Consider the following 15993-nt stretch of genomic DNA (forward strand, 5'->3'; position numbering starts at 1 on the left):
CTGAGACATCCTTCCCAGTCAGCATAATATACAGGCAGGGGGGGACTGACAACTCATGGGGCCCCCGGGCAATAGAAGACTATGGGGCCCCTGGGCTTACAGATGGCCACCACGCCAGGAGGCAGTGCAGAGGCGGGGCAGCTAAAATCTCGGGATTTTCACATCAGAAGCATGTTGGTTTCAGACATATCAGGGACAGATGTAAAAAAAACATAGATTTTTACATACTGTCCCTGGTTTTACTGAGCCTGGCAACCCTGATGGGGCCCCCTAGTGACATGGGGCCCTCGTGCAGTGCCTAAGTGACTCAATGGTCAGTCCGCCCCTGTATACAGGATTATGGCAATTTCTAAATTCGATACAAGTTGGGTCCAGGGATTTACCGATATGAGTAAAAGACAAATTTACACGTAAGCCCCGTTCACACAGGCTGTCCAATCAGGTCAGCCCGTCAGTTTTTTAGACAGACCTAATTGTACCTTGCACTATCCCCTATGGAGCGGCGGATGTCAGCGATGAAATGTCCGCTATCATCCGCCGCTGCTATTCGATCTGATCCTGTCTGTAAAATCCAGATGGATGGTGGTCCTATTTTCCATAGGTCTGGTGGATTGGATCGGATATGATCGAATGAAAACGGACAGGTGGTCCGTTTTCACACGATTTTCCAATAGGGGATAGAAGGATAGGGTCCGTCGGAGAGATCCCTCGCTGAGCAAGCGGAGTCTGTCAGACCGAGGCACCTACAGTATGTGAAAGGGGCTTTACACAAGGCTTGAACTAGATGGACTTATATATGTTTTAACCTCATAAACTGTGTGACTATGTAAGTATGGCTTGTAAAATATACATTGTTCTTTTAATATACTTTCAGGTATTCTTTATCTTTATTACTAAAGTGTCCTTTATCTTTATTACTAAGTTGCCTTCTGTCCACAATCTTTATGTTGCTGTTCATAGTGATTTTGCTACTTTTACTAAGCTTATATTGCAGTAGAAAAACGTCCTCACACGCTTAGGCTCGGTTCACACTACCACAACTTAGGATCTGAATTGTGTGACCCCGAGTCGCAAGAAATGTGAAATCCCATGTTAGTCATTGAGAGCTCAATATTGATAAACAGGGCAGCCATCAGAAATTTTTGGGCCCTTACACAGCTTTGGGCCTGCCCCCATTTCCTCACCCCGCCTGACCACCACCATTCCCCAGGGCCTGCCCATGGGCCATCTCACCGAATCCGCACTTAGCCTCCCTCACATCTGTACGAACTTAGCCCCCTTCATACCTGTACCCACTCAGCCCCCCTCACACCTGTATGCACTCAGCCCCCCTCACACCTGTATGAACTCAGCCCCCCTCACACCTGTACACACTCAGCACCCCCTCACACCTGTATGCATTCAGCCCCCACTCACACCTGTACAAACTCAGCCCCCCTCACACCTGTACGCACTCAGTGCCTCCATACCTGTATACACTCAGTCCCCCTCATACCTGTACGCACTCAGCACCCCCTCACACCTATATGCATTCAGCCCCTTCACACCTGTACGCACTCACTCCCTTACACCTGTATGCACTCAGCACCCCTCATACCTGTACGCACTGACCCCCTCACACCTGTATGCACTCAGCCCCCCTCATACCTGTACGCACTCAGCCCTTCTCATACCTGTATACACTTAGCCCCCCTCACACCTGTATGCACTCAGCCCCCCTTGCACCTGTATGCACTCAGCCCCCTTACACCTGTACGTACTCAGCCCCCCCTTACACCTGTACGCACTCAGCCCCCCTCAAACCTGTACACACTCAGCACCCCCCCTCAATCGTGTATAAATATCAGCCCCCCTCACATCTGTATATGTAACAGCTCCCTCACACCTGTATATATGTCAGCCCCCCTCACTCCTGTATATACGGTATATCAGCTCCCCTCACTCCTGTATATATATGTCAGCCCCCCTAAATCCTGTATATATGTCAGCCCCCCTCACTTCTGTACATATGTCAGTCCCCCTCACTCCTGTATATACAGTATATAAGCCCCCCTCACTCCTGTATATATATGTCAGCCCCCCTCAATCATGTATATACAGTATATCAGCCCCCATCACTCCTGTATACACAGTATATCAGCCCCCCCAAACCTGTATGTATGTCAGCCCCCCTCACTCCTGTATATATATGTCAGCCCCCCTCAATCCTGTATATATGTCAGCCCCCCTCACTTCTGTGTATATATATATATATATATATATATATATATATATATATGTCAGCCCCCCCTCAATCCTGTTTATATGTCAGTCCCCCTCACTCCTGTATACACAGTATATCAGCCCCCCTCACTCCTGTATGTATGTCAGCCCCCCTCACTCCTGTATTTATATGTCAGCCCCCCTCAATCCTGTTATATGTCAGCCCCCCTCAGTCTTGTATATATGTCAGCCCCCCTCACTTCTGTATAAATGTCAGCCCCCCACATATAGACATCTGTAAACACCCAAAACTCTGGTCCCTCCCTGTACAAAAAAACAGCCCCCCTCCCTTTTCTTCACAGCCCCTATTTGTAAATGAGATCTTCCTACCTAGTCCCAGCTCTTGTTTACACAAAGCTGACATGTTGCTGAGACACAGAAGAGCTGCAGCTGATTACACTACATTGCACCATACAGGCAGCTCACAAGAGGGTTGCACATGCACATAGTAGCCAGAGGTGGCAGTAAAGAGCTTGATGTCTGAGCTCAATGGCACAGAGCAGCAGAGGCTGCCGAGATCGTTTCTACAGTGCACAACACGGCTCCCATTTACCGGCTCCTGCCTTCTCCTGGCCTGGTCGGGCCCCTCCAGATGCTCGGGCCCCTTACAATTGTATCTGCTGTCCCCCCTGATGTCGGCCCTGTTGTTAAATAAGTATAAGAGCAGTTTTAATTAGCACTACTGAAGTCGCTTCAACTTTAGAAAAGGTTCCTGTACTAATTTAAGGCGACTTCTGTCCGACTTGTGCCCATAGACATTAACGGAAGGCCCCTCCAAGTCTGATCCTCATCTATATTGATGTGATTTGGATCCAACATTCTAGGAGAATTACCCAAGCAGTACATGGCATCTTCCTGTATGCTGTTATCTCTGCATACCTGCACAAGACAAAGTCACTTCAAAGTTGCATCAGGTCACATCAAAGTAGTACTCAAGTCGCATTACGTCAATAAGAACATCGCCAGGAAATCACCTGTCAAAGTTGCACCATAAGTCATGTGACTTTCAAGTCGCATCAGTGTGAACCAAGCCTTAGGCCGCGTACACACGATCGGTCCATCCGATGAGAGTGGTCTGATGGACCGTTTTCATCGGTCCAAACCGATCGTGTGTGGGCCCCATCGGTTAGTTAACCTTCGGTTCAAAAAATAGGAACTTGCTTTAAAATTTAACCGATGGACACCTAACCGATAGGTCAAAACCGATCGTTAGTACGCACGACCATCGGTTAAAAATCCACGCATGCTCAGACTACATTAGGGGAAGGGAGCGCTTGTTCTTGTAAAACTAGCGTTCGTTTTGGAGATAGCACATTCATCATACTGTAACAGATAGAAAAGCGCGAATCGTCTTTTACTAACACAAAATCAGCTAAAGCAGCCCCAAGGGTGGCGTCATTGGATTTGAACTTCCCCTTTACAGTGCCGTCGTACGTGGTTTACATTCTGACACGATCGGTTAATTAACCTATGGTGTGTAGGGACATCAGACCATCAGTCAGCTTCATCGGTTAACCGATTACAACGGTCCTTTGGACCGTTCTCATCGGATTGACTGATCGTGTGTACGCAGCTAAGTTAGAAGCTGATTGGCTAGATTCAGATTCTGTGTGCTTCAGTTTTAGAAAATTAACCCTAAAGTGTTCCTCTAGTAGCCATTGGTTGTTGTTCAGTTTTTTCTACCTATACAAGTCTGCAAGGTTTTACACAAACCTTTACTATAGTGTTAAAGTGGTTGTAAGGCTGGAAATGTTTTACCTTCTTGTGCACCTCACCCCTTAACACTTACCAAGTCCATCAGATTCAGAGATGTACACAAGAGCGAGGCTCTCTCGGGTATCTCCCTACTGATTGGCTGAGATGCAGCACCAGGAGCCATTGGCTTCCACTGCTGTCAATCACAATCAGTGGGGCAGGAGCGGGGGGAGCTGAGTTGCCATTGGCTCCCACTGCTGTCAATCAAAGTCAGTTAGCCATTTAGGAGAGAGAGGGGGCTGGGCCGATCCACAGCTCCGTGTCTGAACGAACACAGGGAGCTGCAGCTCGGCTTGGGTGCCCCCATAGAAATATAAATGGGGTGTATTTCCACGACAAACTTTAGATAAGTATATATAAATTAATCACTAGTGAAAAATAATTAAATACTTAGTGACCAGCTGCCTCCTCTGTGACAAAATATATACAAAAGAATATATTGTGCAATAGAATCAATGTTGGGGGAAGAGGGCGCTAGTATGAAAATTATACCTGAAGTGGGGCACCCTACGACTGAGGGTCTCAATGGTATAAGTGAGGGAAATTTGACAGGTGGGAGGGGCCAGGAGCACATAACTGCTCTATGCAAATCCACTGCATAGAGCAGGTAAGTACAACATGTTTGTTATTTAATTTTAAAAAAAAAATCAATATTTTATTGACTTTTATCATAATGAACAAACAATTGCCTGCCACTCACCCAACAAATTAAATTCAAAATACTGACAACTTACAAAGCCATCCACAACTCTGCCCCCAGCTACATCACTAGCCTCGTCTCAAAATACCAACCTAATCGTCCTCTTCGTTCCTCCCAAGACCTCCTGCTCTCTAACTCCCTCATTACCTCCTCCCATACTCGCCTCCAGGACTTCTCCCAAAACGTTTCTCTTCAGTGAAGCCTATCCTGCCTCCACTTAACAGTACTTTAATTTTCTTCATTAGATCATCCCCACAGTTTTTTACCCTTTTGTACAATTTGACCCTCCCTCCTAGATTGTAAGCTCTAAAGAGTAAGCCCCTCTGATTCCTCCTGTATTGAATTGTATTGTAATTGTACTGTCTTCCATAACGTTGGAAAGCGCTGCACAAACTGTTGGCGCTATATAAATCCTGTATAATAATAATAAAAATAATATTAAATAATAATGTGAGCAGGCGAGTGGAAATTTTGAGGGCTCTAAATAATATATACTATATATATATATATATATATATATATACACACATACACAGTTGAACCTCGGATTACGAGCATAATGCGTTACAGAAGTATGCTCGTAATTTGACCCTTCCTTCCTAGATTGTAAGCTCTAAAGAGAAAGCCCCTCTGATTTCTCCTGTATTGAACTGTATTGTAATTGTACTGTCTTCTCTAATGTTGGAAAGCGCTGCACAAATTGTTGGTGCTATATAAATCCTGTATAATAACAATAATAATAATAATAATAATGTGAGCAGGCGAGTGGAAATTTTGAGGGCTCTTTATATATATATATATATATATATATATATATATAAATATCAGTTGAACCTCGGATTACGAGCATAATCCGTTACAGGAGAATGCTCGTAATCCAAAGTACTCGCATATCAAAGCGAGTTTCCCATTGAAGTCAATGGAAACAAAAATAATTTGTTCCGCATTGACTTCAATGGGATGCAATACCGAATGCGGCCAGAGGTGGGGGGGGGGGGCGCCAGAGAGAGCCGAAAGAAAATGCAGGCCAATGTTCGGCTTTTCTTGGCTCCTGCGCCCCCGTACCTTAGGCCAAATGAGGTAATGCAGGCCAATTTAGCTTGAACTCTGCTTGTTTTGTGAGTCAACACTCGCAAACCGAGTCAGAATTAAAAAAAAAAAAAGTTGCTCGCAAATCAAAACGCTCTCAAACCGAGATACTCTTAAACCGAGGTTCCACTGTACTGTATATATTAATTATTATGAGAAACATAAAGAATCAGAGGATTAAAAACTATTTTATTTCCTGTATGACTGTAATGTTTATAATCATATGGTAAACAAAATTGGTCAAAGTAATATTGGGATCTTTTATCATCATTTATAATCAGACATATCAGCGTTTCTATCACATAGTGAACCATCACTTTTTTTTCCTCAACTTTGTAATCAATACAGAAACAATTATTGTGATAACAAAGATCACGACTGCAGCCAAACATATTGTAAGTATTGCTCCAATGGGTTCAGTTGACTCTTCAGTGTGCCCTGCAATAAAGAAACATAACATAATTATAATGTTACAGCAGTCAACCCCAATGATGAAGACTGGATTTATTAACTCTGTTTGAATTCTATCGTCTACGTGTTTGTACAATGTGATAGGATGTACATTTTTGGGTTGGTGTTTGTTACACCTATATTTTCTTCTTTGTTATTTTTTTATTTTTTTTCTCATTGTTTGTTTAGATGTATACATGCAAAAATGTCAATAAAAATGATTGGAAAAAACAAAACAAAATTATATATACTAAATCACCGGAAAAATCTAAATATCTGCAACCTTTGTGCCAAGTAGATCTCCTCTAAGCATTCCTTCGTACGTGACAAATATACTTATGTATATAAGGAATATATTTGTAAGTCGCCCCAGTGTGAACCGGCTCTAAGAGCTAGCGGAAGAGACCTCAGAACAGGGTTGGGGACCAAAAATGTACAGTCTTACGCCCTGTACACACGATCAAGCTTTTGCCCGACCAAACTTCCATCGGAGTAAAAGAGAACATGTTCAATACCGGGCACTTTTACCCCCTTCCTGCCCAGGCCAATTTCCAGTTTTCAGCGCTGTCACATTTTTAATGACAATTGCGTGGTCATACAACACTGTACCCAAATGACATTTTTATCTTTTTTTCCACACAAATAGAGCTTTCTTTTGATGGTACCGAAAAATTTAGGGAAAAAAAAGTTGCAAATAAGTAATTTTTCTCCTTCACTGATGTACACTGATGGGGCGGCACTGATAGGCACTAATAGGCTGCACTGATGGGCCATGATGAGATGGTACCGAAGGGCACTGACGAGGAGGCACTAATATGCCGCACTGATGGGGACTGATAGGTGGCACTGATATGCTGCACCAATAAGCGGCACTGATGGGCACTTGTAGGCATCACTTATGGGCAATAATAGGCAGAACGAGTAGGTGTCACTGATGGCCACTGATAGGTGGCACTGATGGGCACAGATAGGTGCAACTTATGGGCAATAATAGGCGGAACGGATAGATAAAAGGAAGAAAAGTAACCGCTCAGATGAACCAAGGAACTTTTACTCACTGGATCCAAACCGTGGGTGTCGGCAATGCAATTAATGCAAAATTGAAGAAAAGAAGCTGGGACAGCCGCCCTCCAAAAACGTCCCTTTTTATTAAAACTGGTAACAGAACATCACACGCCACAGCAAACAATCAGGAAAAGGCTAACGCGTTTTGCACTGTGCTTCAGTGCTTATTCTTAGCTATGAATAAGCACTGAAGCACAGTGCGAAACGTGTTAGCCTTTTCCTGATTGTTTGCTGTGGCGTGTGATGTTCTGTGACCAGTTTTAATAAAAAAGAGGCGGAAAGGATAGGTGGCACTGATGGGCGGCACTGATGGGCACTGAAAGGCAACACTGACATGCATCACTATGCCCTGATCATCTGTACAGCAGTGGCGTAGGATGGGTTGTCAGCGCCCGGGGCAAGGCAATTTATTTACGGCCCATAACCCGTATACTTTTAGCACTCAATGAGTCCCTTCCACTAGAACTGTATAAAACCCCCTACCTCTAAGCACATGTATTGTATTTTATGAAAATACGGATTTAATTAAATTAAAATGCATCTAATACAAGCTTACATTTGAACACTTTTATTGAGTGTGAAAATGCATCACACAATCAGAACATATTAATTATATAAATGTCGTATCCATAAACGTAATGATTTGTAAATCTTTTCCTTTGCATATAGAAAAAAAAACAGAGGAAGACCAGCAAAGGTCGAAACGCGTAGGGATAATGTGTAAAGTTCTATAAAAGTACAAGAGTTCAGATAACATGACTATGTGTAGTTTTCCAAATTTTTTATGAGTATATTGTTAATGTTGGGGCCAGAACTGTTTAAGACTTTGACCTTATGTAATTATGTAAAATATCCTTGATACCATCAAACCAATAAAGAAACCTTTTTATGTAATATTTTTTGCTTTTCAAAACTAATTTTGCTGCTAATAAAAACCTTGAGGGATATTCCATTCAAACCCATACATTTTTAGCACTCAGTGAGTCCCTTCCACTAGTACAGTATAAAACCCCTTACACCCTAAGCACATGTATCGTATTTTATGAAAATATGGATGTAATTAAAGTAAAATGCATGTAATACAAGGTTGCTTTTGAACACTTTTATTGAGTGTGAAAATGCATCACACAATAATCTCTACATATTCAGCAGGTCTATGAATACATTGTAAGTGAAACAAGAAATATGATAATTTTTACAAAAATAAGATTAGTGCACATAGTTACAATCTTAAAGTGGAACTTTAACAGAAATATGTGAAACCGAAAATCAAGTCCTGCTAGATCCCTGTGGCTGTCTGGCCACTTTTGCAGGTAGAGCTACAGAGGGTATACAAATGAATCACCCATTGGGGTTTCCGAGATGCAGGTTTCTATTTTGCAGCATTTCTTAAAGCGGGAGTTCACCCGAAAATTTTTTTTTTAACATTAGATTGATGCTCATTTTGTCAAGGGGAATCGGGTGTTTTTTTTAAAATCGAAGCAGTACTTACCGTTTTAGAGATAGATCTTCTCCGCCGCTTCCGGATATGGTAAAAAAAAAACACCCGATTCCCCTTGACAAAACGAGCATCAATCTAATGTTAAAAATTAAGTTTTTGGGTGAAACTCCACTTTAAACACCCAGAGACCTTACTGTTTACTCTCAACTGTCAATCTGCATTGCAAGTGTTTCAAAATAACTGTCAGACTTGTTTATATACAGTGATGAAAATAAGTATTTGAACACCCTGCTATTTTGCAAGTTCTCCCACTTGGAAATCATGGAGGGGTCTGAAATTGTCATCGTAGGTGCATGTCCACTGTGAGAGACATAATCAAAAAAAAAATCCAGAAATCACAATGTATGATTTTTTTAACTATTTATTTGTATGATACAGCTGCAAATAAGTATTTGAACACCTGAGAAAATCAATGTTAATATTTGTTACAGTAGCCTTTGTTTGCAATTACAGAGGTCAAACGTTTCTTGTAGTTTTTCACCAGGTTTTCACACACTGGAGGAGGGATTTTGGCCCACTCCTCCACACAGATCTTCTCTAGATCAGTCAGGTTTCTGGGCTCTCGCTGAGAAACACGGAGTTTGAGCTCCCTCCAAAGATTCTCTATTGGGTTTAGGTCTGGAGACTGGCTAGGCCACGCCAGAACCTTGATATGCTTCTTACAGAGCCACTCCTTGGTTATCCTGGCTGTGTGCTTCGGGTCATTGTCATGTTGGAAGACCCAGCCTCGACCCATCTTCAAAGCTCTAACTGAGGGAAGGAGGTTGTTGCCCAAATCTCGCAATACATGGCCCCGGTCATCCTCTCCTTAATACAGTGCAGTCGCCCTGTCCCATGTGCAGAAAAACACCCCAAAGCATGATGCTACCACCCCCATGCTTCACAGTAGGGATGGTGTTCTTGGGATGGTACTCATCATTCTTCTTCCTCCAAACACGGTTAGTGGAATTATGACCAAAAAGTTCTATTTTGGTCTCATCTGACCACATGACTTTCTCCCATGACTCCTCTGGATCATCCAAATGGTCATTGGCAAACTTAAGACGGGCCTTGACATGTGCTGGTTTAAGCAGGGGAACCTTCCGTGCCATGCATGATTTCAAACCATGACGTCTTAGTGTATTACCAACAGTAACCTTGGAAACGGTGGTCCCAGCTCTTTTCAGGTCATTGACCAGCTCCTCCCGTGTAGTCCTGGGCTGATTTCTCACCTTTCTTAGGATCATTGAGACCCCACGAGGTGAGATTTTGCATGGAGCCCCAGTCCGAGGGAGATTGACAGTCATGTTTAGCTTCTTCCATTTTCTAATGATTGCTCCAACAGTGGACCTTTTTTCACCAAGCTGCTTGGCAATTTCCCCGTAGCCCTTTCCAGCCTTGTGGAGGTGTACAATTTTGTCTCTAGTGTCTTTGGACAGCTCTTTGGTCTTGGCCATGTTAGTAGTTGGATTCTTACTGATTGTATGGGGTGGACAGGTGTCTTTATGCAGCTAATGACCTCAAACAGGTGCATCTAATTTAGGATAATAAATGGAGTGGAGGTGGACATTTTAAAGGCAGACTAACAGGTCTTTGAGGGTCAGAATTCTAGCTGATAGACAGGTGTTCAAATACTTATTTGCAGCTGTATCATACAAATAAATAGTTAAAAAATCATAAATTGTGATTTGTGGAAAAAAAATTTTTGATTATGTCTCTCACAGTGGACATGCACCTACGATGACAATTTCAGACCCCTCCATGATTTCCAAGTGGGAGAACTTGAAAAATAGCAGGGTGTTCAAATACTTATTTTCCTCACTGTAGCTATGTTTTCTTTTGTTACTGATGCAAATCCTTTAAATAAAAAAAAAATGAATCACCCCTTTTAAAATAATCCAATTTTGTTGCTTTGCAGCCTAAAAATGTAACATCCAAGTGAAATATATAACACCAACATGTCAGATAAAAAAAATCAAAAACAGAATCACTTAGTTGAAAAAAAGGATCAACCTCCTCCTAAAAATGACTTGTGAACTCACCTACTCAATAGCACACAAAGCCATTTGACTTTCAGCTGTTGTCATTTTGATTAGTTCAGCATGAAAAGAGCTTACCTGGAACATTTCAGTCCCTAGTCATGCAAATGAAGAAAACAATCTACTATGGGTGGCAAGGGACTCTCACTGAGATACAGCGGCGGTGCGTCCATAAAGGGCGCAGGAGCATTGCCCCACCCTCTCCTGTCACTCTCTAATTACCATAGATTCATGCATCGCACTTGGGGCACAGTGGCAGCACCTGGGGCACAGTGGCAGCATTTGGGGCACAGTGGCAACATTTGGGGCACAGTGGCAGCACTTGGGGCACAGTGGCTGCATTTGATGGGCATAGTGGCTGCGTTTGATGGGCACAGTGGCTGCGTTTGATGGGCACAGTGGCTTCGTTTGGTACAGTGGCTGCAATTTATGTTTTTTTTTTCCTGAATATTTTAGTTTGTTTGCCCCCCCCAAAAATGTTAAGCGCCAATGCTGAAATAAATTTGTGGACAGGCACAAGTCAAGAGATGGAGACAAATAATAATAATAATAATAATAATAATAAAACTAAGGATTTTTCAATGCCTATAAACACAGTGAAGTCTATTATTAAGTAGAAGGTATTTGATACAACACAGACCCTCCCTGGATCAAGACATTGTTCCAAACTAGATGAAAAAGCCAGGAGTCAGAGAGGATTTCAAGAGGCCTACAGCAGCTGGGATTGGAACACTTGTCAGGATAAAAGGAAAACAATTGATGGGGAAAAATAACAACACATTCTTGAGGAAAATCTGCTGCCTTCTGCCATAAAGTTGTCAATGGGAGGAAGGATTACCTTCCAACATGACAATGACACAAAGCACACAGCAACAATTACCACACAGTGGTTTAAGGAGAAAAGTATGTCCTTGCATGGCCTAGTCAGAGTGCAGACTTAAACGACATTGAAAATCTGTGGAATGATTTGAAGACTGCAGAACTCATCAGGTTCAATTAAATTTCATGGTGATAATTTTATGGTTTCTTGGAGTTTTAACTCCAAAAAGTCCCTTCTATTGCTTCCAGCCTCCTTTGAATCTCAAAATTCCCGTGTTTTTTTAGGTGCTATGATCTGACTTACTCTAAGGCCTCGTACACACGACCGAACATGTCCGCTGAAACTGGTCCGTCGGACCAGTTTCCGCGGACATGTTTGGTCACGTGTAGGGCCGACCGGACAGTTTCCCGGCCTAGCGGACAGGTTTCCAGCGGGCAAAAGTTTCTTAGCATGCTAAGAAACTTGTCCGTTGGAAGCCTGTCCGTCGGACATGTCCGATGGTCAGTACGACTCATCGGACATGTCCGCTGGCCCGAGAAGCCGCGCATGGCGTCTAAGTGATATCCCCATGTGGTGCCATTCCCCCTGCCCCCCCGCAGTGCTACCAGCTTCCCTCTTCTCCTCTCAGGAGTGGGAAGGGGATGGCAAATATTTTATTAACTGGCCCCATCCTTTTCTGAATGAGCACAGTACAGTGGAACCTCGGTTTAAGAGTAACTTGGCTTGAGAGCGTTTTGATTTGCGAGCAACATTTTTTTTTTAATTCTAAATCGGTTTGCGAGTGTTGACTCGCAAGACAAGCAGAATTCAAGATAAATAGGCCTGCAGTACCTCATTTGGCCTGAGGTACGGGGGAGCAGGAAACAATGCGAAGTGTCCTCGGGCCTTTTTGGCCATTTTCTACATTCTCTGGCGCCCCCCCCCCACCTCTGGCCGCATTCGGTATTGCATCCCATTGGAGTCAATGCGGAACTAATTATTTTCTTTCCATTGACTTCAATGGGAAAATTTGCTTTGATATGCGAGTACTTTGGATTATGAGCATACACCTGGAACGGATTATGCTCGTAATCCGAGGTTCAACTGTACATGATCTGTACTGATTGCTTCCGTCTTCATTCTTAACTGAAGCATAGTAAACTATACTTGGGAATCTCTACCCTAATTTTGTGCAAACACCACTAGGAGGCACGCCGGAGCTGCAATTGCGTGCTAATTGGACACAGGTAATGCCAATCAGCGGGTCTGGCAGACCCCATGTCCCCCGGCCACCCTTGATCGTTCCAGGGAGAGGGAGAATGGCGATCTACCTATGTAAACAAGGCAGATCGTCATTCTGACAGGGGAGAAGATAGAGATCGGTGGTAAGCAGGAACACCAATCTCTGTCTTTATCCAGTCAGAGCACCCCCCACACAGTTAGCAAGCACCCCATAGGGACAAAGTTTATCCTTTGATCTCCCCTGATGTTAACCCCTTCCCTGCCAGGGTCATTAGTACAGTAACAGTGCATATTTATAGCATTAATTACTGTAATAATGTCATTGGTCCACAAAAAGTGGCAAAAGTGGCAGTTAGGTGTTCAATTTGTCCTCCGCAATGTCGGAGTCACTGATCGCAGCCATTACTAGTAAAAAAATAAAAATAAAATTGCCATTAAAATATCCCATAGTTTGTAGATGCGATAACTTTTGCGCAAACCAATCAATATACGATCATTGGGATTTTTTTTATCCAAAATATGTAACAAAATACACGTTGACCTAAACTGATGAAGAAATTTAGTTTTTTAAATTTTTGTTCTGGATATGTTTTGTAGCAGTAAAAATAAGTAAAAAAGATTTCAATTGTCGCTCTTTTTTTGTTTATAGCACAAAAAATAAAAACTGCAGAGGTGATCAAATACCATCAAAAAGAAAGCTCTATTTGTGGGGAAAAAAGGATATACATTTTATTTGAGTACTGTGTTGCACGACCGTGCAATTGTCAGTTAAAATAACGAAGTGCCGTATCGCCAAAAATGGCCTGGTTATTAAGGGGGTAAAACCCTCCGGGGCTGAAGTGGTTAACCACTTCAATACAGGGCATTGTCACCTTCTTCCTGCCTAGACCAATTTTTTGTTTTCAACGCTGTCGCACTTTGAATAACAATTGCGCGGTCATGCAACACTGTACCCAAATTATGTCCCCGCCCCCCCACAAACAGAGCTTTATTTTGGTGGTATTTGATCACCTCTGCGGTTTTTATTTTTTGCACTAACAAAAGAAGAGCGACAATTAAAAAAAAACACAATATTTTTTTACTTTTTGCCATAAAAAATATCACAATTGTTTTTAAAAAAAAAAATTTCCCTCAGTTTAGGCCAATATGTATTCTTCCACATATTTTTTCAAAAAAAAATTTGCAATAAGCGTAAATTGATTGGTTAGCGCAAAAGATATTGGGCATATTCAGGTAGGAGATACGACGGCGTATCTCCAGATACGCCGTTGTATCTCTGAGTGTGCGGCGTCGTATCTATGCGCCTGATTCTTAGAATCAGTTACGCATAGATTTGACTAAGATCCGACCGTATCTTAGTTGCAATTTTATGCTGGCCGCTAGGTGGCGCTTCCGTATATTTACGCGTCGAATATGCAAATTAGATAGATACGCCGATTCAGAAACGTACGTGTGCCCGGCGCATTTTTTTATGTCGTTTACGTTAGGCTTTTTCCGGCGTATAGTTACCCCTGCTATAGGAGGCGCAGCCAATGTTAAGTATGGACGTCGGGACCGCGTAAAATTTTTAACGTTTTACGTCGTTTGCGTAAGTCGTCCGTGATTGGGGCTGGGCGTAATTTACGTTCACGTCTAAATCAATGAGTCTTTGCGGGGTCATTTGGAGCATGCGCACTGGGATACTTTCACGGACGGCGCATGCGCCGTTCCGAAAAAGCGCCATTTACGTGGGGTCACAATACATTTACATAAAACACGCCCACATCTTCCACATTTGAATTCGGCGGGCTTGCGCCGGCCTATTTACGCTACGCCGCCGCAACTTACGGAGCAAGTGCTTTGTGAATACTGCACTTGCCTGTCAAAGTTGCGGAGGCGTAGCTTAAATAGGATACGCTACGCCCGCACACAAATACGCGCTCCCTACCTGAATCTGGCCCATAGCGTCTACAAAATAGGGGATAGAGTTATGTCATTTTTTTTTTACTAGTACTTGCGGCGATCTGCGATTTTTATTATATTATTATGTTTTATTGTGACTGCAACATTGCGACGGACACTTTTGACACATTTTTGGGACCATTCACATTTATACAGCGATCAGTGCTATAAATGTGCACTGATTACTGTGTAAATGTGACTGGCAGGGAAGGGGTTAACACTAGGGGGCGATAAAGAGGTTAATTGTGTGTCCTAGGGAGTGAGTCTAACTGTAGGGGGTAGGGGACTCACAAAGGGAGGAGACCGATCGGTGTTCATCTGTACTGTGAACACACCATCGGTCTCCTCTCACCTGACAGGATGTGGATCTGTGTGTTTACACACACAGATCCACGTCCCTGTTGTGTTCACGGGCATTCCGCTGGCCACGTGCACTGGGTCCCGGGCGGCGCGACCAGGAAGCCCAGGACATCATATAACGCCTGCTCAGGATGGGAGATCCCTCCTGTGGACGTCATATGACAATACACGAGTAATGAAGTGGTTACAGGGCCCTTAAGTAGTGGATGTGTATGGATTACAACTGGAAAATAAGGATATTGTTTAGCAGGTTCTCTATTTTCCTGCCGGGATTCCCCGGCTGTTTTCCTGACGGGAAAACTGCGAGGAAACATACACACATCCGTTTTTTCCGGCCAAAAACTCTCCTGGCAGTTTTCCTGCCGGGAAAACCGGTCGTGTGTACGAGGCTTAACTCTTCTTTGCATTAGGGCCCATTTTGGGGCCTTTATAGTGACAGAAGCACAAAAAAGGAAATGGTAGGTAAACAGCTATAAACTGTTGTAAAAGTTTGTTTACAATTCTCTTTATAAATGTCCATAATGTAACTTACCCCATTTTACCACAAGTGTTGATTTTAGGCTGCTGTGATTGACATGGCAATTGTAGACCTCATCATGGTGCGTGGTGATATTCAATTTTAGCGAGGTAAGGTAGGTCAAGTCAGGAAGTTGTAAGGTCTCTGCTGACTGGTTATTGCGTACTGCCTCTTTATTCTGGTACCATGCCATGGAGATGTTCTTGGGGGAATGCCCATATGCTCTGCAGTTCAACTGATCAGTGGAATTTGAGAGGACGCTATGTGTCACTTTTACAAGTGGTTCCTCTGCAA

The 15993-nt window shown here is 43.1% G+C and overlaps 1 protein-coding gene across 1 annotated transcript in view; it reads right to left on the bottom strand.

The window, feature by feature from the left end:
- Positions 1–5975: 5975 nt before the first annotated feature.
- Positions 5976–15993, bottom strand: part of LOC120914266 (hereditary hemochromatosis protein homolog) — a gene marked incomplete in the record, with an annotated part of 50690 nt that continues 40672 nt past the window's right edge. Inside the window, 2 exon segments of the mRNA XM_040324893.1 lie at positions 5976–6244; positions 15715–15987. Coding sequence (XP_040180827.1) covers positions 6120–6244; positions 15715–15987 — 398 coding nt within the window.

This window comes from Rana temporaria, chromosome 9 (genome assembly GCF_905171775.1).
Source record: "Rana temporaria chromosome 9, aRanTem1.1, whole genome shotgun sequence".
In the NCBI taxonomy this organism is placed as follows: Eukaryota; Metazoa; Chordata; class Amphibia; order Anura; family Ranidae; genus Rana; species Rana temporaria.